At 43.2% G+C, this 27,563-nt stretch overlaps 1 protein-coding gene across 1 annotated transcript in view; it reads right to left on the bottom strand.

The window, feature by feature from the left end:
• Nucleotides 1-27,563, bottom strand: part of C2CD5 (C2 calcium dependent domain containing 5) — a 113,156-nt gene that overhangs the window by 49,951 nt on the left and 35,642 nt on the right. Inside the window, exons 8-9 of the mRNA XM_056846609.1 lie at nucleotides 20,082-20,167; nucleotides 13,194-13,302 (exon numbers count right to left, since the gene is read on the bottom strand). Of these exons, the coding sequence (XP_056702587.1) occupies nucleotides 13,194-13,302; nucleotides 20,082-20,167 (195 nt within the window). The remainder of the gene's footprint in view (nucleotides 1-13,193; nucleotides 13,303-20,081; nucleotides 20,168-27,563) is intronic.

Below are 27,563 nucleotides of genomic sequence, written 5' to 3'. Positions count from 1 at the left end.
GCAGGGTCGGCCCTAGCTAGTATTTGGATGGGAGACCTCTGAGGAATACCAGAAGAAAAGAAGAAGAGTTGGTTTTTATATGCCGACTTTCTCTACCACTTAAGGGAGACTCAAACCGGCTTACAATCACCTTCCCTTCCCCTCCCCACAACAGACACCCTGTGAGGTAGGTGGGGCTCAGAGAGCTCTAAGAAAGCTGTGACTAGCCCAAGGTCACCCAGCTGGCTTCGTATGTAGGAGTGGGGAAACACATCTAGTTCACCAGATTAGCCTCCGCCGCTCATGTGGAAGAGTGGGGAATCAAACCTGGTTCTCCAGATCAGACTTCACTGCTCCAAACCATCACTCTTAACCACTACACCATGCTGGCTCGCCACACCACACTGTTGGTTTTATACCCCACTTTTCTCTACCTTTAAGGAGCCTCAAAGTGGCTTACAGTTGCCTTCCTCTCCCCACAGAAGACTTCAAACCACCACTCTTAACCACTACACCACGCTGGCTCTCTAGGGCCAGGGCCGTGATGCGGAGGCAGGCAATGGCAAACCACCTCTGAACGTCTCTTGCCTTGAAACCCTACGGGGCCACCATAGATCAGCTTTGACTTGACAGCACCTTCCCCCCCCCCCCAAAAAAATCATGGTGTGATCTAAACAGAATCACGGTCATACACAATAGGTTTTATGGGTACTGAAACTTCACTAAGTGCAATCCTAAGGAGAGTTACCCCGGTTTAAGCTCATTCATTTCAGTGGGCTTAGCCTGGAATAGCTCTGCATAGGACTGCAACGTAAGTCTCAAAAATGCGGTCAGCCAAATATACCATACAATGTAAAACTGTTTCCTTTTCGTTTGTAAAAATCGCTGCAATCAGAGTTTTTTAGCAACCTTTCAGAAACAATATTGAGATAAACACAACATTCCTACTATTATTTATGATATATACACCACTTGCGGATGGACAATTATTTGTACAGAGGTCGATATGTGAAGGCCTGGGGAAAAAACAGGACAATTCAGGGGATAAATGAGTTTTTCTGTGTTTTTTTCCTGAGGACTTTTTACTGGGGGCGGGGGGAACTCCGAAGAAATATTTTTTCTTTTTGAATGAGTGAAATGCTTTTAAAGACAAGGTGAGCTTGCTGTAGACATACACAGCTCTTAAGTCCAAGATGCATTTCTGTAGCTAAAATGATGTCGTCTCTTCATAAGGGGAGCATGCAGGGCTTTCACTGCATGCCTTCTGTTGTTCTATTGACCCGACGTGGTTGAGCTTTTCACCTCTCCCTCAACACTGTTACACATTTACCCATAGAATGGGTAAAAAGGAGCTTATTGCCCTACCTTGAAGGTGGGGGGAGAAAAAAGATCAGAATGAGGTGGGACAGAAACGGCACCAAATTCTTGGAGGGAAACTGAAAGTTGCATTGAGAAGTTAGCTTTCTATAACCAGGCAGCAAAAATTAAGGTACATGTGTTAAGACAGCGTAGGGTGCATCAGCTTGCAGTTTTCTTTCAAGTATAGGGTACATTTGTAATTCTGCTTGTACAGAACGAAGGCATTTATAACTTTTAAATTCCATAAACACGTCAAATATTGCGATTTTATACGCTAAATGTTCTAAAAGTTCTAAATGATGCATTTTATGTTGAAAAACCCGGTAGTTTATTAGTTCACTGTAGCGGTTGAACAAAAGGATCTGAAGTGAGGATCTATATAAAGACGTGTGTCTCTACAAGCAAGCAGTAACTAACACAGCTACCAGAACAGTATAAACACTTACATGATACGCTAGAGATTTCACCATTCTAGTCTTCATAACGCACACGAACCAGAAGTGGCTTCTTTTCCCATGATGTAAAAGGACAGGACTCATTTTGTATGGATTATCTAAGATTATAGCCAGTTCGCATAGAGTTTCGGTGAGTAAACTGTAGCCTTGGCTGGAGCATACCTTTGGTTCTCCATGCCCTCCACTACTTCACTTACCAAGTTTTAATGAAAATGTCTTTGTACAGTGGTGTAAAATTTCCGGAAATTTTGAAGCCTCAGGGGGGAAAACTGCTATTCTATAGGAGGGACAGCCTGTAAATATCCTAATAAATAACGTCTAAGAGAGTTGTAGGCTTGATAAGTATACACAGACAGCATAGTAACCTAAAGATATTTATGACCCTTGTCAGTGCTTTTCATGTTTCAAACTACTACTCTACACAATGCATCTGGACCTACATAATGAAACAGAGACTGATGACTGATACCTATCAGTCATGCATTCCAAGTTAAGAGAGATGTCTGATAAACCAGGCTAAGCAAGTGTTCATCTGGATGAGAACCAAGTATGAATTGCTCTATTAGGAAGTTATTAATCCCACTAACAGTCAAGAAGTCCACGTCCAGCACGTTCTACAACATTGTATCAGATATTACTGGCTTGCCACCACCAGTATTGGCTGGAATAAGCAAGCTACTGTAAGCAATCTTAAAACAATCTACTTCTAGCACTGCCAACAATGCAGAGATGAACAGGGATATTTAGCTAATTTAGCATTTGCAAATGCTGATGTTAGAGTGAGCCCTTATGTCACAGAGTCAGGCTTTAAAATGAAGTACGCTTGAAGCTCTTCTAACAGGATATTCCCCATGCCTATGTTATGATAGATTCTTAAAAATCTATGCATTAGAATAATATTAAGAATGGATACTAACAACTTCCAAAATTGCTGCATGTAAAAAAAAGTTAGGCAGTTTTGTTATGTATACATTTTTTAAAAAAATAATCTTTACCAGCATATTACACACATTTCAAAAAACAACTCATTCCAAGCGACTAAGCCCTTAGCTGGTTTTCAATACGAATTTTTGCCAACAGTGGTTCTGAATCTCATCCACTAATTTAAAGTGCTGCTTGCTGGATCTCTTTTACATGTTATATAATGTGGCTACAGCATTCAAGAATCAGAGTTGGAAGGGGCCACACAGGCCACCTAGTCCAACCCCCTTCTCAATGCAGGATCAGCATAGAGCATCCCTGACAAGGGTCTGTCCAGCCTCTGCTTGAAGATTGCCAGAGGGGGAGACCATCACTTCCCTAGGTAGCTGATTCCACTGTCGAACAACTCTTACTGTAAAAAACATTTTCCTAATATCCAGCAGGTACCTTTCCGCCCACAATTTAAACACATTATTGCGAGCCCTATCCTCTGCTGCCAACAGGAACAGCTCCCTGCCCTCCTCTAAGTGACAGCCCTTCAAATGCTTAAAGAGAGCAATCAGGTCCCCCCTCAACCTCCTCTTCTCCAGACTAAACATTCCCAGATCCCTCAGCCTTTCCTCATAGGGCCAGGTTGGTCTCCAGGCCCTTCAAGGCCTCCAGATCCGCAGGTTCCCTGACAAAATACCAGATTGTTCTTATCATAGAACATAGAATCATAAAGTTGGAAGGGGCCATACAGGCCATCTAGTCCAACCCCCTGCTCAATTCAGGGTCAGCCTAGAGCATCTCTGACAAGTGTTTATCCAGCTGCTCCTTGAAGACTGCCATCTATCTTCACAATCCACCCAGGCTGCCTCTTCCCAGAAATCAATCTATTATTTCTGTAATAAGCAAACAGTCACTTGAAACTTACAAGTTAGCAGTTTTAGGCCCCTTCATTCTAAACTAATTCCTATATATTATCCTATGTGTAAATAACCACTTGTCATCCAACCCCCAACTACACAGACCAACAAGATATGAAAATATTTTTAAAAGTTAAACATTTTAAAATAGGAGTAACAGATGTAACAGCCTTGAAACTGTTATAAGCAAGAGAAACTGATGAGAAATGGGAGTAGGAGGAAGTCCCTTTTTTACCACCCTGGCAGCTGTGGGCTGGGGCCTATAGTAAAGAGGGGGGGGGGATTAGATGAGAGTGAATGAACGAACAGGCTGGATCCAATCCTCTATCAAGACAGCTGAGAAGAAGCCAGTTACACACATACCCTTTTCAAGGGCCTAACAAGCTTGAGATACAAATTTTAATCATTCTCATTTTACATTTGGGAAACTGAGGCTCAGAGGACGGTGGACTCCGTGGCTCACAGTGACTTCACATCCTGGCCTCGATAGCCAGATCAGGATAAAAATGGGGATCCCAAGGACCAAACACAATGTCAACACATGCATTGGAGCCTCTCTAGCCCTCGTGCCAGATGCAGCCTCCATTTCCTCCTGGGAAGCCTGGAGACCCCTGGAATTAGTGTTGGATGACGTATGAGCAACTGTACACTGGAAGGAAAGTAAGTAACCTTCCTTCCTGTTGATGTGCGCAAGTGGCATGGCTTTCTGCTTGTCCAGGCGGTTCTTTGGTGTGTACAATAAATAAAGAGCAGAATCAAATATGACACCTAATCTGATTGTCCCCAGCCTCAGTGTCCTAATCTGCAGCCCCTACGTACTGGATCCTGAGGGTGGGGAGTTGGGCATTAGGCCACTTTTTAAAAAAATCCAAGAAAACCTTTAATAGAATTTATAGCAAGGCAGAATTCAGCAATCAAAACTAGCTCCTGCTTTCACTCATGTTTCCACATTATCTCGTTTGTGTAACTATTACAGTACTGAATCCCAGTCCAACTGAAGAAGAGTTGGTTTTTATATGCCGACTTTCTCTACCATTTAAGGGAGACTCAAACCAGCTTACAATCCCCTTCCCTTCCCTTCCCTTCCCTTCCCACAACAGACACCCTGTGAGGTAGGTGGGGCTGAGAGAGTGTGACTAGCCCAAGGTCACCCAGCTGGCTTTATGTGTAGGAGTGGGGAATCAAACCCGGTTCTCCAGATCAGAGTCCACCGCTTCAAACCACCACTCTTAGCCACTACACCACACTGGCTCTCATAACCTGCAGATCATAACCTTTCCGATGGTGCCTTCTGACATAAGGGCTTTATCAGCAGCCACAGAAACAACTAGGAAGGTCTTCCACAGTATCAAACAGGCCACGGTTTAGCATTTTCCATACTGCCACAATTACAGCGAATACTGTGGTGTTGCAGCTAGAGGATGGCATTCCATTAAATTATCCAGTTAAGTTCACCGGACTTTCTGCAAGAATACATGACACACACACACACACACACACACACACACACACATACAAAGGGGAAAATATTAACTGCTGAAAACGAGAACCGTGGTTTCTTAATTTAAGGGGAAGTTAATTGTAGTTTCATGATGCGAAAATTTTGTAACAGGTTGTAACTACAGTATCTGCCTAAAGCAGGGGTGGGGAACCTTTTTTCTGCCAAGGGCCATTTGGATATTTATAACTTCATTCGTGGTCCATACAAAATTATCAACTTAAAAATTAGCCTGCTATATTTGGTCAAACATTTAGCCAAGAGGCAGGACCGGAGACAACTCTGAGTGTCTGCCACATAGAGCAACTCGCTTTTGAGCTCTCCTGTCCCCAGCTGGGCCCAAGAGATTCAGGCAGGGCAACATCCTTCTGAACTAGAGATCTGCCAGGACTAAATGATTCCGCAGGCCTTATACGGCCCCTGGGCCTGACGTTCCCCACCCCTGGCCTAAAGTAAAGGCTTCACATATAAAACTCCTACACGCATTTGACATAGCTGTTCCTTAAACAGCATGTTTGTTACAGAGGAATGCAGAGACAGAACATATATTGCCATGCTGAAAACTCTGAAGTGTCTAACAGCTTAGTGGGGGGGGGGGGGAGAAGAGAAATTGTACAAGGACCGTTAATGTTTACACCAAGCTATTTCTGTAACACTGCCAAGGTCAATTAGACCTTGGGCTATCTAGCATCTAAATTACACTTTTAAGCAAGCTTCCTAAGTTTGCTTTCAAATACTCAACTAACCCACTCCAGTTTTTCCCCAGTGATCCCCTGAGAGGCTTGTTGAGAATTTAATGCCATTTATAGAACTTATATGAAAAAGCTAAACGTTAGAAAGGAGTTGAAGCCAATACCGTATTGTCCGGCGTATATGACGACTGGGCGTATAAGACGACCCCCAACTTTTCCAGTTAAAATATAGAGTTTGGGATATACTCCTCCGCAGCCGAGGCCCGCCCCTCGCGCGCTCCCCTGCCGCCCCCCTTCACTCGCCTTTTCCACAAGGGCCAGGAGCCGAGCCGGGGAGTTGGTCACATTCTTGGCCACGCTGCAAGAGCGGAGCCAGACGCACCAACGCGCAGGCGGGGAGGGAGGCGGGGAGGGAGGGAGGCAGGGGGGCCGAGGAGGAGGAGGAGCGCGCAGCCCGCCCGCATTCGCTCAGCCCCGAACCACCCTCAGTCTGGGCTGGAGCGCAGCGCAGCTGCAGTTGCGACGCCGGAGCGGGTGGGCAGGAGCCAGGGGGCGGAGAAGGACGCAGGGAGAGCGGCCGCCCCAGCCCTGGCCAGCCGTCCGCCTGCCTTGCAGCGCCGCCGGAGTGCGGCTGAGCGCTTCCCTCCGTGCGCCCCGGCGCGCCTGGCTCCGACTCCCAGCCGGGCAGCGAGCGCCCTCGCCGGGCTCGCCTCCCCTCCCTCCTCCGGCGGACATGGACAGAGCGGAGGCGGCTCCCCAGGCAGATTCTCCAGTCCGGCTCGGAAGTTTCAGCACCCGCCCTATAAGACGACACCCGGCGTATAAGACGACCCCCGACTTTTGAGAAGATTTTCCTGGGTTAAAAAGTCGTCTTATATGCCGGACAATACTGTATATGGGATTCCTTCTAATCTCTAGTGATATTCATTTGACTGAAACTACGAAAAGGACTAAAATGACAGGCTCTTCAGGAACCTACGATGCTGAAAGTCAACCTGGAACGGCTCAACTGCCAGGTAGAAACGGAGCACCTTGACTGGGAAGTATGCAATAGTTGATACAAAGAAACGCTGGTTTGGATGTCATATTCCATCTTCACGCAATAAAGCTAAATCCAATTTCTTTTAAGTAGAAGAATGAAACACAATAGACTTTTGTGTAGAAATTGTATTAGAACATTCAGTATTTGCCTGTGGACGGAGACAGAAATGTTATCCTAGCTGAAAGCACTAAGGAGCTTTAGGAAACTAACAGTGCATTCCTAAGGAGAGTTACTCCAGTCTAAGCCCACTGAAATGAATGGGCTTAGACTGGAGTAACTCTCCTTAGGAATGCACTGTAAGTTCAGACTCATCCACAATGGCAGTTTATGGCACACTGAGGTATCCCTTGGTTGGCCTCTCTCAAGAGCAAGAGAGAGCTACACAGTGTTGCTGGGAAGCAAGCTAGGATACATTGTTCTTAACACTAAAGCATGGAGATAGATCACAATGGGTAGCCGTGTTAGTCTGTCTGTAGCAGTAGAAAAGAGCAAAGGCCCAGTAGCACCTTAAAGACTAACAAAATTTCTGGGAGGGTGTGAGCTTTCGTGAGTCACAGCTCACTTCAGATGTATCTGAAAAAGTGAGCTGCGATTCATGAAAGCTCACACCCTGCAAGAAACTTGGTTAGTCTTTAAGGTGCTACTGGACCCTTGCTGTTTTCTACAACTAAAGCTTGGTGAAAAGTAACTGTGGTTAGTAAACCAGCTTTGCAATCCTGGCTTCAGATCCTGACTGTGAACTGTAACTAACTTTGTGTGTATATATGTTAAGTGCCATCAAGTCACAGGGTCCTGGCCCTAGATAATAAATGTGTTTATGGTGCCAAGTTTACTAACTGTAAATCGGTTTTAACTTCAAAATATTTAGAACTCTACCATTTCTTTTTCATCTCTCTGACAATGAAGGGGGAGAGGAAATAAAATACCAAAGACAGTACTGGTTCCATATTTGACAGATGTGCAGGAGTGGGATTGGGAAAAAAATAGATTCCCTCATTAAATTCAGACTCAGCATCTCCTAAGCAGCCTTGTGAGGCCAGTGATTTTATAAATAAATGGGGGGGGGGGAGAAATCACACTGAACATTGAAGTTGTTTTTTTCTTCAGGTTCATTTCGGGATTCTGTTGCTGAGTTTTAACCCAAATGACATCAACTTAGAAAATACACATAACCTTTGGTCTTTTTCACTTAAAATGTATGCCAAATGAAAGATTAAACCCCTTGCTGACTGTACCAGTACTTGTGTTACCTTGAATGGGTCATTCTAGAAGCACACAAAAACACCATGGAAACAGTCCTGTTTTTATCATTGTGGTTCTACATCAGCTGCAGACAGCAGAAAGACATGTAAACACAAATTGACCTTTTTCGCTGCTTTTAATTCTTCAGTAGAAAAAAGCAAGAGTCCAGGATCACCTTAAAGACTGACAAAAAATTCCTGGCAGGGTATATAAGCTTTCTTGAGTCACAGCTCACTTCTTCAGATACCAATTTTACATAAATTCAAGTGAATTGGTCTCATGGAAGCAGAGTGTTGTGTGCGTAAGGGTAAATGCAACAGTAAAATTAGTTTAGATTTGATAGGACAATAAATATTGAATATTTCAATTTCCCCCAAAATTTCCGTTTTTTTCTGGGGGGTGGGAATGGAGAGGAAAAAACAGATTTTCTTGTGGCTTCAAAATTTCCAGGAGTTTTACATCTCTAGTTAATAGTAGTTTGCTTTCCTTTATTTTGACACAAATTTTAAGTGACCTGGCCCCGGAGATGTCATCTGGTTTGAAGTAAAAATCAGCTATTGCTTCCCTCAATGAAGGCCTTTGCCCACTTCAGTTTTCCTGGTCTTTACAAACATTTTAGGAAATACTTTTCTGAATTTGCTTAAAAAAATTTTTTTTATGACAATTTCCCTCAAAGTATTATAGCAAAACAGCTTGCCTATAGAGGTTTGCAATATAAAATAGTGCCTTTAAAAAAGCAATACACCATTAAAATTGTACTTATTTGCTTAATTTATACTTCAGTATGAACAGCCCTGATGGGAGTTAATATAAAAATCATTCAAAACCACATTCAAATAACAAATACACATTAAATAAAAAGGTAAGGTAAAGGTCCCCTGTGCAAACACTGGGTCATTCCTGACCCATGGAGAGACGTCACATCCCGACGTTTCCTAGGCAGACTTTGTTTGCGGGGTGGTTTGCCAGTGCCTTCCCCTGTCATCTTCCCTTTACCCCCAGCAGCTGGGTACTCATTTGACCGACCTTGGAAGGATGGAAGGCTGAGTCAACCTTGAGCCGGCTACCTGAAAACAACTTCGGTCGGGATCGAACTCAGGTCGTGAGCAGAGCTTTTGACTGCAGTACTGCAGCTTAACACTCTGCGCCACGGGGCTCCTACACATTAAATAGTCCCACAAAAAGCTAAAAATGACCAGAAATACATGCCACTCAAAACTCCCTTGGTCCCCAGCTGCCTAGTGAAACAAAAACGTCTTTGCCTGCTACAAAAAATTAAAATGGATGTACCTAAATGGGTCTCATGGGGGAGGGCATTCTATAATGCAGAGGCCACCACAGAGAAGACCCTGCTGTCTCTAGATGACAATTTAAAAGATGGAACTGGAGCTGACCTTTTATTGATGATCTGAGTGCACTGGGAATTGGGGAGGGGGAGACACTCTAAAGGGGCTTAAGTAGATTTAAGAATATTATTTGCTGTTATGAAAATAAAGCATCTTTAATTTTTCATAATTATGAATCAATAATTAAATTTGAAATATTAAACTCCTCAATGAGCTACAGCATTTTTAAGAAGCGTTCACTGAGCTGCCATAATTTCTGTCAGCGTTATGTAGTACTGAATGACTAATAAAATACCTGAATTGAAACTATTCCAGTCTAGCAGTTTGTATGATCTTGTGTTACCCATAATTCCGACAAAGGCTGAGTTCAAAACAGCAAATTAGTAGATCAGTTACAGCAGCAGAACAGTGAAAGAAAAACAAAACAAACACACTACTAAACAAGAACACAACTGAATACACCATTCCACAGGCACTGGAAAGACACAGACAGCAAAGTTAATAAGAGGGTGAAATAGAAAGAAGGAAGAAAGCAAGGAGCATGCTGTATTAATCTAGTTCTAGTCATCAAATTAAAAATAGTAATTAAAGCAATTACCAATACCATGCGTCAGATGGTCTTTTTCTATGTTTCCCTATTTATTCACCTGAGTTTTAATATTACCGGAAATGCCATCACAATGTATTTCTTTTGAGGGATACGTAGGAGATAGTAAGAGAGACTCAAGGCTTTCTGCTCTGCTTTATATTTGAAAAAGAGCAGGCACGTGGACAACCTCTTTGAATAATGGGCATTAACTGATTATCTGCATAAACCCCGCTAATCTGTCATCGCCTTCCCCCTCGTTTCCTTATCAAACATTCCGCAGGAAAAGGAACTTGTATACTGCAGGAAACTAACTCTGAAAACGTTCCAGCGGGGTCCATCATCGATCTTTCGTGCTACACAGTCAATTTATTTTCGTGTAATGCAGGATTCAGGAAAGAGGAATGTCGTTTTGATTGCTATACAGCATGGTATTATCACTTTTTTGGTTAGTGTCAAGCTTTTTAAACCTCAAACGGGGGTAGGGTTGCCAACCTCCAGGTACTAGCCGGAAATCCCTTGCTATTACAACTGATCTCCAGCCGACAGAGATCAGTTCACCTGGAGAAAATGGCTGCTTTGGCAATTGGACTATAAGGCATTGAAGTTCCTCCCTCCCCAAACCCCGCCCTCCTCAGGCTCCGCCCCGAAAACCTCCCATTGGTGGCGAAGAGGGACCTGGCAACCCTAAACAAGGGAGGGGGAGATGCTGAGAATAGTGACCATGTGTCAGAGGGGGAGAGGCCTACATTAAGTGGTCTGCATGGGCATCATATTAGCTATGCAGGTCACAGTCAGTGGATCAGGGCCAGAAGCATAAATGCACCCTGAACTCCTGAATGTAGGGGATCGGCATCCACATACAAAACCCTGGTACTGTACTTGGATGGGGGCACATCCTTGCTAGAAGAGGCAGAAGTAAATATCCATTCTGAACAGAAGCCGGAGGACATGCTGGAAGCAGGAAGCCCCCTTCCTCAGGAAGTGCGAGACAGGAAGTTAAGAAATTATCCATGGGAAGGGGCTCTCCCTGCCTAGTTTGGAACAGCCTAGAAACATACGGACTTCCATGAAAAAAAGCTTAAGAAAATAGAGCAAGAATAAGCTGTCTGAAATTATGAACCAGGCATAAATGAAGTGGTTGGGTTTATTTTATTTTGATAATCATTTTTAACATTTTTAAAAATATTTACAAGAAAGGCCATGCTGGATCAGACCAAGGTCCATCAAGTCCAGCAGTCCGTTCACACAATGTCCAACCAGGTGCCTCTAGGAAGACCACAAACAAGACGACTGCAACAGCATTGTCCTGCCTGCGTTCCACCTAATATAACAGGCATGCTCATCTGATCCGGGAGAGAATAGGTATGCATCATGACTAGTATCCATTTTTACTAGCATGATTATACATTTTAATGGTTTTTAGGATCATAAGCTGCTTCAGCCTCTCAGTCATCAAAGCAAGCTAGGGGGAGGCCTGTGGAAATGACAGACAGACCCAAATCTTCCAACATTCCCCCCCCCCCAAAAGGAGGCAGTTTTGCAGTGAGACTGCTCCTGTTGAGGCAGTTTTCAGATATCTTTGTGCTAGTTGAAAAGAGTGGCAGGGATGATCTTTCTAATGTAAGAGTTTCAAGGTAAGTATTTTTCCCAACTGAACTTCCTTGGTAAAGCAGTGGATATCTTGTGTCTGTCAACTCCTGCAGGTTAGATGGATTCATGGAGGACAGGTCTATGAGTGGCTGCTAGACATGGTGATTCAGAGGCAGTAAACCTCTGAACACCAGTGCCAGAAGGCAACATCAGGAGAAGGCCTCGGCCTCTGTGCTTTGTTGCTGGACCTCCAAGGGAGGTGGTTGGCCACTGTGTGAGAGAGGATGCTAAACTAGATAGGCCCCTAGTCTGATCCAGCAGCATTCTTCGAAGTCTTGAGCTCTTTCTGCTTTTCACCGTGGGGGTAACCTATACTTGTGCTAACCCTTCACTTCCTCCCATCCCTTTTCCAGGCTCCTCTGAGTAGGATCCAAGGTCTGAGTGGAAGATTCCATCAGGAACAAGAAGACTAAGCAAGCTGACAATTAGGGTTATACCCATCTCTAAGAACGTCTACTGTAACAAATGTGGGATCTTTCAGGAGAAGAGAATGAACAACAACATAAGAAGGCCATGCTGGATCAGACCAAGGCCCATCATCCAGCAGTCTGTTCACACAGTGCCCAACCAGGTGCCTCTAGGAAGCTCACAAACAAGACAACTGCAGCAGCATTGTCCAGCCTGTGTTCCAAAGCACCTAATGTAACAGGCATGCTTCTCTGATCCTGGAAGCAGGTAATTTATTTGTTCACCCACTACTTATGTCAAGAGTGTCTAGAGCTTTCGGAAAGCACAGGAGAGCTCTCCCCTCACTATCCTTGCTGGCCACAGCTAAATGGGAAAAGTGCTCCATCATTCCCTCCCATGAGAGGAAACTGGAGCTAAAACTGAATGAACTCTCCAGTAAGGCAAGCGACACTCCTCTCCTAGAGCTGCAGAATTGTCATAACCTATAGACTTAACTACTCTGTTTCCTGCCATAGCTAAAACCTAGAAAGAAAATGGGAGAGAAATAAGGATGAATGAGAAATTGGTAAGGGCAGGAAGAAAGAAAGAGTGCAACCTAAAAGAACACCACCAAAACAACTACATCTTAGCTCTGGGGTTGAGAGCCCTGCTCCTGGATAATGTCATTTCAGCCTTCCTGCAGCCAACTGCCCCCAAAGGGGACATTCCGCTTCCAAGCGTTCCTGTGCTGCTGTCCAGAAAACATCTTAGGATAATCTTACAAATCCAAAATAAGAGAGAATTAGACATGCTTTTGGGGTCAGCTTTAAGTTATGGAAGAATCTGCCAATAGCCAACAAGGGAACCTGGAGAATAAAACTTCACCGATTTGAAAGTTCTTGATTAAGTATTAGTAAGACTTGAAATTTCATAAGTCTCCCTTTTTGTAACTGGCTCCAGTGGAACCATGGTGGAATTACACAATTTAAAGGCTCAGTGAAACCATTATTAGGCTTCTCATCAATTTAACTGCTAAATGCTTCACAACCTCTTACCTCTAATACATAATAGACATAAAAACTCAAGATTACCTAAGAGAGCCTAAGATTTATTATTGCAACGTACCAGGATTGTGGATGCGGTCTAAGAGCTTCACGGAGCGGGCACTGACAACGCCACCTATGTGGAGGAGGAAGCCTGGAGGAAAGGTCGTCAGAGTAAAAAAAGGAAATTCCTGTTCCAATGAGAGAGAAAAAAAGAAGAAATCACAGATGACTTTGTGGGCCTGATCCGCTTATCGCTAATAAGCATGCAGTAATCTTTTCAAACACAAGCAAAGCAGAAGGAGTCGGGCAAAAGGCTCCCTCGAGGCTTACAAAGCAAGCAAGACGTACGCCATCCACGGACCCACGCTGTGGGGTGAGCAGATGCCTCAAAAGCAGTCGAAAAGCTACTTTCCCCCTCATAATGCTGCTCCTAGGTAGGGACATAGTAACCATTAATTCTGACATACCGAATCTCGAAATCACTGGGGGAATATTCCACTGAACTCAACGGAATTTACTAATAAAGTGCATGGGGGGGAGACCACATTTTAAAGAAACCTGGAGACTCAGGAGATCAGAACAGGTTTACTTGAAAGTAAGCCTTACTTACTTATTATGTTTCTACCCCTCCTCGCCTACACAGAGCTCAAGGCTGCCAACTTGGAAGGCTTTAAGAGGGGAGTGGAAATGTTCATGGAGGAGAAGGCTATCCATAGCTACTAGTAAAAATGGATACTAGTCATGATGCATGCCTATTCTCTCCAGGATCAAAGGAGCATGCCTGTATTATTAGGTGCTGTAAAAAACAGGCAGGATAATGCTGCGGCAGTCGTCTTGTTTGTGGGCTTCCTAGAGGCACCTGGTTGGCCATTGTGTGAATGGACTGCTGGACTTGATGGGCCTTGGTCTGATCCAGGATGGCTTTTCTTATGTTCTTATGTAGGGTTCATTATTATTTTGATATTTGAGCTGTACTCCAATGCAGTTTTACTTAAAACCAAGTCCCGGTGAAACTAGCAGAACTTCCTTCCATGTACGCTTTCAGAGGACATGGCCCTTACAATATAGTTCTTGTGGCACAGCTGTGCTGTGACTTGCAATTATTCTGCAGAAACAGAATCCCCAAGAGTCAAGAGACTAGAGACATCAGCTCACTAACAGATGGGATTGACAGGTGAGGTAAGTAGTTGCTAAAAGGCTCCCCCCCCCCAGCAGGAGAAAAACATGTAAAATATTTACTCTCTTACATAACAATCAGGTCATAGCACAATAGCATCATGATCCTTCACGCTGGTGCCAGAACTTCCAATGACACCAAACCTTATAGATATGGGAAGGGGCCATGGCTCAGCGGTAGAGCCTCTGCTTGGCACGAAGAAGGTCCCAGGTTCAATCCCCAGCATCTCCAGGCAAAGTATCTGACAGGAGGTGATGTGAAAGATCTCCACCGAAGACCACGGAGAGCTGCTGCCTGTCCGAGTAGACAACACTGACTGCGGTGGAGCAGTGGTCTGATTCCATATGAGGCAGCTTCACGTCTGTGTGTGCACGCGCACACATGGGAGAGGGCAGAGCTTCATGCGCATAGTTATCACAATGACAAAGTGTTATTAAAACAGGCTTAGCAATTCTCGAAACCAGTCTGCAAGAGTGGTGCGTTTCATTAAGAACGCCCACAAATGTTGACGAAAATGACCTGCCAATTAAGTTGGGCCTTCCTTGTCAAGGCAATCTCTTGCAATTACTGCATCCTTTGCCTCTTATCCAGGTACATATTTTGTAGGCACCCGCCATGGTAGTGCCTACATGGGGCTGATGATTCTACAGGTTTATTTACTATGTTTGTATTCCAGGAGCTCAGGATACAGGATGGTGCTGCTCTTCTCCTCCATTTGATCCTAAATTAGGCTCAGGGAGACTGGCTCAAAGTCGTCCCGTGAACCAGGATTTCCACAAGAAAGCAAAAGAAAAATAATATTTTCTAAAAAGACTGCTTTCCACCATATATGGTCTTCAAGATGGTTCACAAAACATAATAACACAAAAAAAATTATTTATTTTAGCTTCCATCACTCCGAGCAGAGATGGGTAATATTAACTTTACTGAACACAGAGCTCACTCAACCCAAACACTGGGATAAACCAGGTTTGGACAATGTAAAAACTATTCAAGTAGGGCCAGTAAGAATTATTTCAATAGGTCCACTAATAATCACATACTAGTTGATTACGGGGGGGAGAAGAGTAGTTTTTAATACCCTGCTTTTCTCTACAAAAAGGCAAAGCAGTTTACAATTGCCTTCCCTTCCTCTCTTAACAACAGACACCCTGTGAGATAGGTGGGACTGAAAGAGTTCTGAGAGAACTATGACTGGCCCAAGGTCACCCAGCAGGCTTCGTGTGGAGGAGTTGGGGTTAGAGTCTGCCTCTTATGTGAAGGAGCAAGGAATCAAATCCGGTTCTCCAGATTAGAGTCCACTGCTCTCAACCACTACACCACGCTGGCCGCTAAAATAAATCAAGGGTCTTTCCTCTCATTGACACTTTTGATGTGCTTTGTGTACGTCGGCTCCTCGAACACAAAAGGCAAAAGAAGCAGGAACGGGACTGATGCAAGAGGAGGAGGAGGAGAAGAGCTGGTTTTTATATGCCTACTTTGTCTACCACTTAAGGAAGAATCAAACCAGTTACAATCACCTTCCCTTCCCCACCCCACAACAGACACCCTGTGAGATAGGTGGGGTGGAGAGAGAGTGACTGGCCCAAGGTCACCCAGCTGGCTTCATGTGTAGGAGTGGGGAGACAAATCCAGTTCTCCAGATCAGAGTCTACCACTCCAAACCACCTCTCTTAACCACTACACCACTCTGGCTCTCAGGATGGGAGGGAGGCAGAGAACGATAAGGTCACAGAAAACACAATTCAGCTGTCCAATGGACCTGAATATGAAACACGGCTGCAGCAATGGCATCCTTTCAGAGCCCAGGGACTGGTGTTAGACAGATGAAGAAAGCAAGAGGAACACTTGTAATTGTCGCCAGTTAGTAGGATTTGCTTTGAAAATGATGGAATCCATCTTGGTTCCAAGGTCAGGGAGAAGGTATTCCACAAATGTCCCACAGCCCAGTATAAGGAGAACTACCATTTTAAATACCCCTTTAAAACATTTCCAGGAGCCCTGCGGTGCAGAGGGCAAACTGCAATATTGCAGCCCAAGCTCTGCTAACATCCTGAGTTCAATCCCGACGGAAGTCGGTTTCAGAGGTCGACTTAGCCTTCCATCCTTCCGAGGTCGGTAAAATGATTACCCGGCTTGCTGTGGGTAAAGTAGACGAAAGGGGAAAGCAATGGCAAACCACCCTGTAAACCTGGTCTGCCAGGTAAAGCGTCATGCTGTGACGCATCGGGTCATTACTGACCCAAGAGGTAGCTTGACAGGGGACTACCTTTCTGTTTTTAAAACATTTCGCTCAGGTTGTAACAAGGCTACGATGAGGCTTAAAGGGGGATAATAACCAAATCTAGAAATAGAGGGGATCCAGGTAACAGAATTCTCCTGTACCTTTTTTGCTTGCCCCTGTTCCAATAGGCTGATTTATATATTTATAATAAGGCAAATATGTATACAGAAATATAAAGCACATTAATGGGGGGGAAAGGGGTTTGGCTTCCATCTGCCATTTCTGCAGCACAGATGCAAAAAAAGAAAGAAAGAATGGAAGTCATGCAGCAGTGGCTTATTTCATAATCTTCCTATATTGTGCTGAAAGAAGGAGATGAACAATCACCTCCTGGGATGATTCCTGCAATACATGAGACAAGTGAAAGATGCCCCTAACCGAATACCACAAAGCCGATAATCTATAGCAGTGGCTCCCAAAGTGGGCAGTACCACCCCCCTGGGGGGGGATTACCTAGGGGGGCACTAAGAGGCAAGGGGGCAGCAGGAGGCACTAGAGGTGGGCCCCTTCAACTGTGGTGTTCACTAATTTATAATAGATCAAGCTATTGCACCATGCTAGCAAATTTGGTGGAAACTATCAGAATTTTTTTCCAGACTTTGAAGAGCTGGTACCACTGGATCATGTTCATCAGTTTTGTTGAATACATTTCAACTAAAAAGTTTTAATTTGATTTTGAATAATGTGCAATTAATTGTTACTGTTTTGAAATGGCATTGTTATTATCTTCTTTAGTGAGTCATGCAAACCCCTATTTTGAATAATGCTTTTTATAGGGTAGGGTAGGGGGCGCTGGGGTTGAGTTTGTGGGACCAAGGGGGCGGTGGCCCGAAAGATTTGGGAACCACTGATCTATAGGTTCAGTAGCCTCAAAATTATTCCACAAATGTGAAAAATTATACTGGGTTTGGGGGGACTGTTCAACAACCAAACCTTTGAAACATTTATCAAAAAGCCTCAAAAGAAGACACAAAACTGCACAGGTTAACGTTTCAGAACGATTATTTTACAGAAAGGTCAGTTTAATCAAGATCACTAAAAAAAATCCATTCCCCCACTATTTTAAAATGTGATAGGAAAAGGGCAAAGATTGAAACCAAAAACATAACACCCATTTCATTTCCACTTTTCTCCAATCCTCAGGACTTTTTAAAGACTACATTACCATGACTTTTCAAGGGACATCTCAGATCAGCGCAACAGAGGATGCTTTTTCAAACCCTCTTACCCACAAACTGTAATCTGGCATCGGCTGTCTTCCAGCATTCCTTCAGTGCTAAATAAACTACATATACACCCAGCTTGTGACATTGTGGGATCTAAAATTCCTTGGATCTGGTACTCCGATTTAAACCGCTTCTGACCAAGGAGATTTCATGACTAGTAGCTTCTGTGAATCTTAATCAAAAAGGAAGCACCATCCCATATGCAAAACGCCGCTGCATTTGGGCGGCAGGAATCCTCAACAGATTACCAATCAACTATCCCCTAATTGTCTCGATTCAGCCTATTTCCACCAACTCCGTTTCCTGCCACGATCGCCAGTAAATCAAAATTTTGGACAAAGAAAGGGGGCTGTGCAACCACATAGTCATATGCCAATTAGTAGGCGTGTGCTAATAAACTTAGATTATTTCATGACCCCATCTGGGAGTTTCAAGACAGCTTCTATGACATTGTTTAAGGAGCCAGAGTTTGGGACAAGATGGACTTTCGGTCAGAAAGAATTGTTTTTTCCAATGTCCAGTCATCTTCTTCGACGTGGAGGACAGGGCTATCCATGGCTGCTAGTCAAAATGAATAGTAGTCATGATGCATACCTATTCTTTCCAGGATCAGAGGAGCATGCCCATTATATTAGGTGCTGTGGAACACAGGCAGGACAATGCTGTTGCTGTGGTCTTGTTTGTGGGCATCCTAGAGGCACCTGGTTGGCCACTGTGTGAACAGACTGCTGGACTGGATGAGCCTTGGTTTGATCCAGCATGGCTTTTCTTATGTTCTTAATGGTACAAATAAGCCTGCAGGGGCCTCCAATGCCCTCAGACATTGTTTTTGCCTCTTGGCCCTAGCCACATTACTTCCTCACATCATAATCTGCAGAACTGGTACCACCTAGGGTTGCAGTCAAACGCTTCTGCATAACCCACGGAAACCAATGGAGGAAACCAAAGGAGCCGTTGTGCTTAGTCTGCCACAATAAGGATAAGCTAAGAATGGGTTTGACTTGACCGGGGGGGGGGTGTGTGTGTGAGGAAACAGATGTAGCTTATACCATACGCAAAACACAGCAATCAGACACACATACCAGCAAAAAAGTTTGATATGCTTGTTTTTGTGTCTGAAAATATACCGTATAAGCTCATCTTTTAAAAGATTTACCTCATTTCCTAAAGAGTGTTTATGCCTTAAGCAGCTTTATCAATGAAACAAATATAAAAGATTTTCCCTTAAAACTTTTTAAAACAAGTATTCAAAAAGCTTCACAGGATATCCATTTTAAACGACGACAAGAAAACAATCCCCACAAAATGTTTAAATTATTAGGACAAGGGTGTGATGTAAAGCTTTGTGTGTGCGTGTTAGTTCATTTTCAAATTAAACATTAGAAAATAAAGCTATGTACTGTGTTTGGAATGAAATGAAAAGTTAAGTTAAATGCAACATGCAGATTGTTGGTTGAGCAGGATTTGGGTTTGCTACATGGTCTCAGAAAAAATATTCTTAATTTTGCATACGAAGAAATTTTTATAAGGGATCCAAAGAAAAAAATGTTACCAAAAACAACCCCAAATTTCTAAAATAAAAAAAAATTCCAAGCTAGAAAACAGATTTCAAAATAAAACTAACACAAAAAGAAGGCTTAAAGATAATGTCACACAACAATTTAGAACATACCCGCCTTCTACAGAACCTATGAGGCGATCCTCCCTTAGCAACGGTAACACAAGAAATGAAAAGAGAATCATCCACTTATAACAAACTGAATGTCGCGATTCATATTTTGAATTAGTCCGCATTTATAATGGAGCGTGTATATATAGTTCCAAGTATGTAACATCCGGCACAGTCCTCTAAATCCAAGTTAACATTGATCATTAATGAAGAAACCCGTGATTTATCAAGTTTTTTTAATTGGGTTTAGATCCAGTAGACTCCCCGATTTGTTGACGTATCTGCTTTTGCAATTCTGCTTAGTTAAACACTGCGTTTACTAGAATGTGCTTGAGCAAAAATAGCTATTAAACAGTGGTTATCAAATTCTGAGGGAACAATAACGCAGAGACAGACACATCGGAGGTCTGTACAATCTAGATATGTCCTCAAACTGGATCTGCCATTAATTCTCCCATGTGGAAAAAGAGTCTGCCGTAGGACAGGATCAAGGCCAGTCAAGAACAGTCACTTGCGGAAAGGGAACATTAAACAGTTGATACAGAGACATTTCTACTACGATTGGCTTTAGACACTTAAGTACAAAAGTAGGTTTTTCATGCTTTTCTTACCCTTTGCTCCAGAGCCGACTGAGTCTGTTGTCTTAACAGAGCTTTTAACGGGCCCCCTTCTTTTCCAGCACTCCCACTGCCCATTCCTAAAGAACATTCACATATAAGTAACAGCCAAATAAAAGAGTTAAGTGATGCATCATTCTGATTCTTTTTTGGGGGGAGGGGAATGGCAAATGTTGGGGCTATGAACAAACTTATTCATAATTACAAAGCGTTACATTCAGAAGCTGAAGAAATTTACCTTTAATACAAAAGTCATGCATTTACTATGAGAAAAATATGATACTTTAACCTAGGTGTTCTAGGTGGGAATCAGCAATTCTTGCATGCAAGGATCATAAATCTTTCCTGCATTCCCCTCCCTCAGAAAGGTACCTTTTGGCAATAGGGAGGCTGATTCATGGGGTCATGGAACTCACATGGGTTAGACGGCTGCAGTGAGGAGGAGGAAGGGGGTAAAATCATACCTCCTGCCTCTTCCACAGGAGGCAGGAGAGTGATTTCGGTCCCTTCCACCTGCAGCACCTCTGACCTGCATGGATTTTAGTCTACACAGGCTCTGTGAGTCCAGAAATCAACCTTCCCAGGGTTGGAAGGGACTGCTAGGGGGACAACATAGGAAAGATCAACGACTGTCATTCCCTTCCACTGACAGAACAATGGATCCAACCCATTGTTCTTTTCCCTCCATTGTCATAGAATCACAGAGTTGGAAGGGACCACCAGGGCAACAGCCATGACAAACAGGCAGCAAAATGAGGGAGAACTTGTGTTCCTCAGATCATAGAGATCAAAGGGCCTTATAAGCCATTTAGTCTAGCCCCATGCTCAATGGAGGAGCATCTCTGATAGATAGCTGCTTGAGGACCTCCAACAAGGAGGAGCCATCACCCACTTAGATAACTGTTAAACTTCTCCCACAGTTAAGAAGTTTCTCCTAATGTTCAGCTGGAGAAATTTTCCTGCACAATGCAGGAAATCCACAACTACCTCCCCCCACACATAGCACAGAAGTTATTTGTTTTAGAACATTCAAAATATCTGATCCACAGTAGTGGAGTGATCCAAAACTTGCAGATAATGTCATATATTAGTGGTGCCCCCCTAAACATTTGTATTATATTGTGTGAACCCAGCAAACTGCTTCAACACTTGTGAACACCCATATTTTGTATTTAAAAGTAGAATTTTCCAAGGTCTTCAGTAACAAAACATTACAGACACAATGGGTTAATGTTTTTAGTCATTAATCTAAAACAATCCAGTTCTCTCAGATTACTAATCATGGAGATGGTTGCAGTGCTGCCTATCTTCCTTTTACCTGGAATAGCAGGTAAAAACACATGGAATAGCAAGTGTTACTCATAAATCATCTCAGTTCCAACAAATCAGAGATGAAATGTATATCTTCTCTCTCACAGGATGCTGTCGCTAGAATGCTTTTGGGCAAGTCTCTCTAAAATAAATGGGACTTGCACATCAGCACAAGAGCGCTTGAGAAAGAACATCAAGGGCAGAACTATTAATGAAGACACTAAATAAGCAGTCCAGGCAATTCTCTATTTAAAAACAAACAAACCTAAGTAGTATAAGAAGACCCATGATTGTAATAACTTACCTACTATGAAACATTAAGGTAGTTCTGTCTAACATGTCCCATTCATAAATCAAAAAGTAAGATTTCTAGAAAGTGCTAATCTTGTTCAGACACCTAAATGCTGGCTGAAAATTTACCACTTGCAAGTTCACAACATACATGGAATCGTGGATTTGTAAGTGGCTCAATCTATACTAGCTAATGATTCTCAATATGATTCCTGCTAATGTGTCTCTGGGCACCTGATTATTTCCTTAAATCTTAGGGCAGAGGTACCGAACCATTTAGAGCCTGTGGGCACCTTTGGAATTCTGACACAGGGCAGTGGGCACAATCACAAAAGGCTGCCCCAGGAGGCGGAGCCCATCACAAAATGTCAGGGATCAAGGTTATATACAACTCTTCATAGTAACTGTTCAACATTTCAAGGCAGAAGCTCTGTTTAACATGCCTTTTCATCTGTATACCCAGTCAGAAGTCCTGCTGGGGAAAAGCCCTACCCACTTTCTAAAAGCACTTGGTGGGCACCACATTGGGGACCCCTGGTCTTAGGGATAAGATTAAAAGGGTCTTGATGCAACCGGGGGGACGACGACCAGGGAGATTCTGGATGCTCCCTATCAGCTGACAGACTAGGAAAGCATTGAGGTAATCCTGAGCAGGCATGAGAGAGCTCTGAGCTCTTGGACTGGTCACAGACACAAACTTTCTTAAGTCTCAGGGCTCAGAATCCTCTTCCTGTGGGCATGAGGCAACACAATCTCCCTCTGCCTTTGGAAACCGAAACCAAACAACATCTCTTCCTCAAAGCAAAGAGGCAGTCCTGGCATTCCTCGGTCTCCTTCGTGCAGTGGGTGCTTCACAACGTCCCTGCAGGCACCACAGTTTCACATATGCAGGGAGCATCCTTTTGGAAGTACCTGCCTCTGCCATAGCAAAACAGATCAGAGAATATCAGCAGAAGTTGTTATACAAACACAAAGAATAACCATATGAGCTGCCAGCTCAGTACTGCTTAGGAGTTTACAGTCCCAACAGTTCATGTATAATATTCCTTTTTCCTTGTGTTATTTTCAGGAGTGCTCTCCTTCATATATGCATATGCAATACATTAAGTCCACTCCATGACAATAAAACTATTACACAATTATACAATAAATCTTACCTCTATAGTTGTCTTTACAAACATAGTTCTGTAATCACATTACCAAACTATGTCTGTAAAGACAACTACAGAAGTAAGATTTATTGTATAATTGTGTAACAGTTTTATTATCATGGAATGGAGTTTACATTAAGTATTGCATATGCTTATATGAAGGAGAGACTTGAAATGGAACTGAAGAAGAACCACGAAACGGAGTAATCTCAAGAAAAACTGTCTTCCGGAATCTCCTGAGGACTCTCCTGAAAATAACACAAGGAAAAAGGAATATTATACATGAACTGTTGGGGCGGTAAACTCCTAAGCAATACTGAGCTGGCAGCTCATATGGTTATTCTTTGTGTTTGTATAACAACTTCTGTTGATATTCTCTGATGTGTTATTAATTTGACCTGTTATAATATAGAAACATTAGGTATCCTTGCCTATCTGTGTTGATTTCAGGTTTAACTACAATGCCGAACACAGAGGTGTCATATTTTCTGTAACTATAGCAAAACAGATGGCTAGAAACCTCCCCCGCCCAAAAAAAAAAAGCCATTGGGGGGGGGGGGCACTACCCTTTCTCCACATTTCAAGAAGTGCCCACAGGCTTAACAAGACTGCTAACACCAATGGTCCAAATCTATAACACACTAATCATTCCCAGATGTATTACAACTGCCAAATAATAACTAAAATCTTACTTAAGGAAATATTTTTAGCTGCTTTTGGATAAGGAAACAAAATATTAGCATCTGTATAATCCCCATTCTGCGTTATTAAAACAATCAAATTGGACTTGAAATTAAACCTAACTTCCAAGGGGCTATACAATACTAAAAAGGGGGAAATAAATGAAATGGATGCTGTTAGTGGAGATGAAACATATTCGTCAAAAATAATAATTTAAAACAAGAGGCCAACCAAAGCACTAATCTGTGCAAAGCGAACAGTTACCAGGTGTGCATTTAGCAAGGAAATCTAGTGTTCTGTGTGTGGGGGGAAAAACAAGCAAAGCAAATGCTCAGTTTGGGAACAAATCAGAGTGGTATTTAAAACTGCAGATACAACACAGCTAATTAATATGGCTGATGGCGACATGAGTTCAACAGAATAACACAAGTGAAGGATGAAAGGTTTGAGGAACATTTACAAGCGAAAGGAGAAGAACTAATGCTTAAAAATAAAAGCCCAATTACTAACGTGGTGAAAAATTCTGAGGAAGGGAAAAATCAGAATTGGGGGGGGGGGGGGGGAGAGAGAGAGAGAGAGAGAGAGAGAGAGAGAGAGAGAGAGAGAGAGAGAGAGAGAGAGAGAGAGAGAGAGAGAGAGAGAGAGAGAGAGAGAGAGAGAGAGAGAGAGAGAGAGAGAGAGAGAGAGAGAGAGAGAGAGAGAGAGAATTTCTTTTAAATATTAACCAAACTTTTTTCTTAAAAAAAATTAAGGTAAATTGAAAGACCTGTTTAGCATGAGGTTGCTAAATTTGGGTTAGGTAATTCTTGGAGATTTAGGGTTGCAACCTGGGGATGGCAGGGTATAATGTAGGGATGGCAGCCTCCAGGTGGGACCTGGGGATCCCCCGGAACTACAGCTCGTCTCCAGACTACATAAATCAGTTCCCCTGGAGAAAATGGATGCTCTGGGGAATGGACTCTATGGCATTGTATCCCACTGAGGTCCCTGTCCTCTCCATGCTCCACCCCCAAATCTCCAGGAGTTTCCCAACCTGAATCTGGCAACCCTACTCCCATTCCCCACCGGTGGCGAGGGGGGACCTGGCAAACCTAGTATAATGTCAGAGTCCACCTTCCAAAGCGGCCATTTTCCTCCACGGGGACTGATCTCTGTCAATCGGAGATCAGCTGTAGTTTCAGATAGCAGGCAATTCTGTTATATTATTTACACAGTTTGTTATACTGAAATTTGGCTTTGCTGCTCTGAATGTGTTACCCACCTGGAGGTTGGCAACTCTAGTTTACCAGCAGAGCTTCACAATCGTCATGTAGCCAGCAGTTTTGGGAGCACAAAAAAAAAAGGGGGTAGGGAAACCATGGAAAGCTTTTCGGCTATGCTGAGTGACATTGCAGAGACTACTAATATAGAGAGATATAAAAAGCTATTTGAGAGTCATCCTACCCGAGGCAGTCAAAAGCAGCTCTTCAGTGAAAGAAAGACTTTTCCTCAGAACTGGGCTGGCACAGCTAGAGTGAAGAGAGCTAAGGCTAGAGCCCAGGTGAAGGAGGTAGGGCTGTCTAAGAGAAAGTGTAGGGGAGCTGGGAAACAGGAAAATCCTAGGCAGGGAAAACGCTGCAGAGGGAAACAGCAGAGAAAAGATGAAGACTTCAGACGGCGACTAAAAAAAAAGAACTCAAAAGGAGAAAAGTGAGATGAATCAAGCAAAACCTTCTCCTGGGAGAGGGGGGGAAACTCAACAGACAGCCTAGCAATATATGAATGAGCATAAAGTAAATGAGATGATGATACAGTACTGCAATGGAAGTGAGGGTATTATTAAACTATAATTTAACACGGCTCTTTTTTTTAAAAAAAAAAGGAATGAAGCATTCATGGGGCTTTAAGTTATTTTAAATCCCAACTGTTGTTCAAAATTTGAATATGCTTGCAGGTAAATTCCCCAGGAATCTAAAAATGTCAGTTCCCAAAAAGATTATTGGGCTTTACTCAGAGCAGATACACATTTTGAGAGTGAAGTTTTAATTAAAAAAAAAAAAAATCTCAGCATTCGTTCCTCCATTATTCTCCCCCAGTGGGACAAATTTTAAGAGGAGACTGAAGGTTTTTAACGCCCCAAATTAAAAGAAAAAGAAAAAAGGATGGATTCCCATCTTCTCAATTTCCTCCACATATATATTTGGGTGACCGCCAAAGCATCAGCTTAGAAAACCAGCTAGCAGCGCTTTTTATTAGTTAGGTTACTTGGTCAGTCCAAAAAGCACAAATACCGCTTAAGATGCCGAGCATCAGCAAAGCACTTCTGTAAGTTCCTGTACCGAGCCTTTAATGCTAGACTTCTAATCACCAAACTACAATTCGTTGGAAGCAAATCTCAAAATTGCTTCAGTTGCCACGGTCACTAGAGATAAATTTAGAAGGACAACGCATCTGCCTCCTCATCCCTGTGTTCTATTTTATGCGGGCGGGCGCTGGGATCCACAGAGCTGATTAGGGATTAAGCTTGTGCTTGCTCGGTAGAATCTTGGTTTCTGCTTTGTTTTTGCTTTTTAATTCGAGCCACAGCAAAAACAACTTCTGAACCTCCTCTGGCTTCAAAAGCAGGGTTTTTTGTGCAGCGTGAGGGCCAAATGTTTGAAAGGGGGTGAGATCCCCCAAGTTCACGGGGCTCGTTTTCATGGTTGTTTGGAACCTGCCCAGGGCCCCTAATTTGTGCACAAGTCTAATTCTTAAATCTCACCAATTCCAGTGGAACGTAAAGCAGGCAGAGAATGTGCAGGATATTAGTCAGGGGTCTTTCATGCGTGGCTGTTTCACTCGCCGTCTTTGAATTATGCAAGCTGTTTCCGACGGTCAGGTCACCTCACTCTCCACCCAGCGTTTCCCCCCTTTTTGTCCCTGGTTTCAACTTCGAAAGTCCCGCAAAACACAGGCAAAATGCGGGGAATTGCAAGGGGAGAGCGAGGAGACCTCTGATGGTTGGAAATGGCATGCATAATCCAAACAAAGATCCGAAGTCGCTGAAGGGGTGATGGCTAGTGAAACAGCCATGCATAAAAGACCATGGAGTTCAGATCTTGTTCCCTTGTACATATAAAGTGATAATGCATAATTACCACCAACTTTCCGTATGTCCTTCACACACTCTTGGAAAGAGAGAATGCTTTTTTATAACCCATTTTCCATTTCCCTACATCCATAAGTCAAGGATACAATTTATTTGTATAGAAACAAGATATTAAATATTGCCTTATATGAACAGATAAAAGAGTTGAGATCCCTTTATCTGTCCAAAAAAAATAATGCAAGATAAAGAAATACCCTTTTAAGCAATCATAGCCTCTGGGAAATAAAAGACAGATGATTAAGATACTTTCCCTAATTTATTAACTTACTAAGAACAGTAAACAAAAGACGGGGGGGGGGGGGAGAGAGAGATTAAACACATTACTATTTGGCCACAGCTAAAGTTCTTAGGCATCATGCAGCATTTTAGTCTCTTGTAGAAAAGGAAGAAAGCAGTGAATGCGCGCTACATGAAGACCCATGGGCACAGCCATGCAATCTGCACAGTGCTTCTCAAACTTTACAAAGTATAAAGTTTTATGAACCCCACCCCCCAATCATCTTTTCCCGAGGAAATTACAGGCGGATTCCTGCCCCAAATTGTGCGCATGCTGCCTGCTGCTATATGGAAGGATCTATGGACTGGATACTAACCCAATAACGGGATTAGAAAGGGTTATTACTAACCCTTATTACTAACTTTTTTCTGGGGGGGAAACACACACACATGAAATCAGCTTGCAACAGCAGCTTTTTACTGAACCCTCTTCTTCACAAACCATACTAGGATAAAGACGTCTCCATAAATCTAACAGGAATAACTGAGGCTCCTCTGTTAGGGGGTATTCAGCCCATCTGAGATTTAACTGGAAGAGAGGAAAGGTATCACCTGCCCCGGGATCCAGTCCCTCGCTCAAATCGTCATGCACACAACCCTCACTCAAGTGGCCCCCCACCATGAAGAGCTCACCCCAGT

The sequence above is a fragment of the Euleptes europaea genome, chromosome 3 (genome assembly GCF_029931775.1).
Source record: "Euleptes europaea isolate rEulEur1 chromosome 3, rEulEur1.hap1, whole genome shotgun sequence".
Lineage (NCBI taxonomy): Eukaryota > Metazoa > Chordata > Lepidosauria > Squamata > Sphaerodactylidae > Euleptes > Euleptes europaea.
This window is presented reverse-complemented; position numbering and strand designations above follow the sequence as displayed.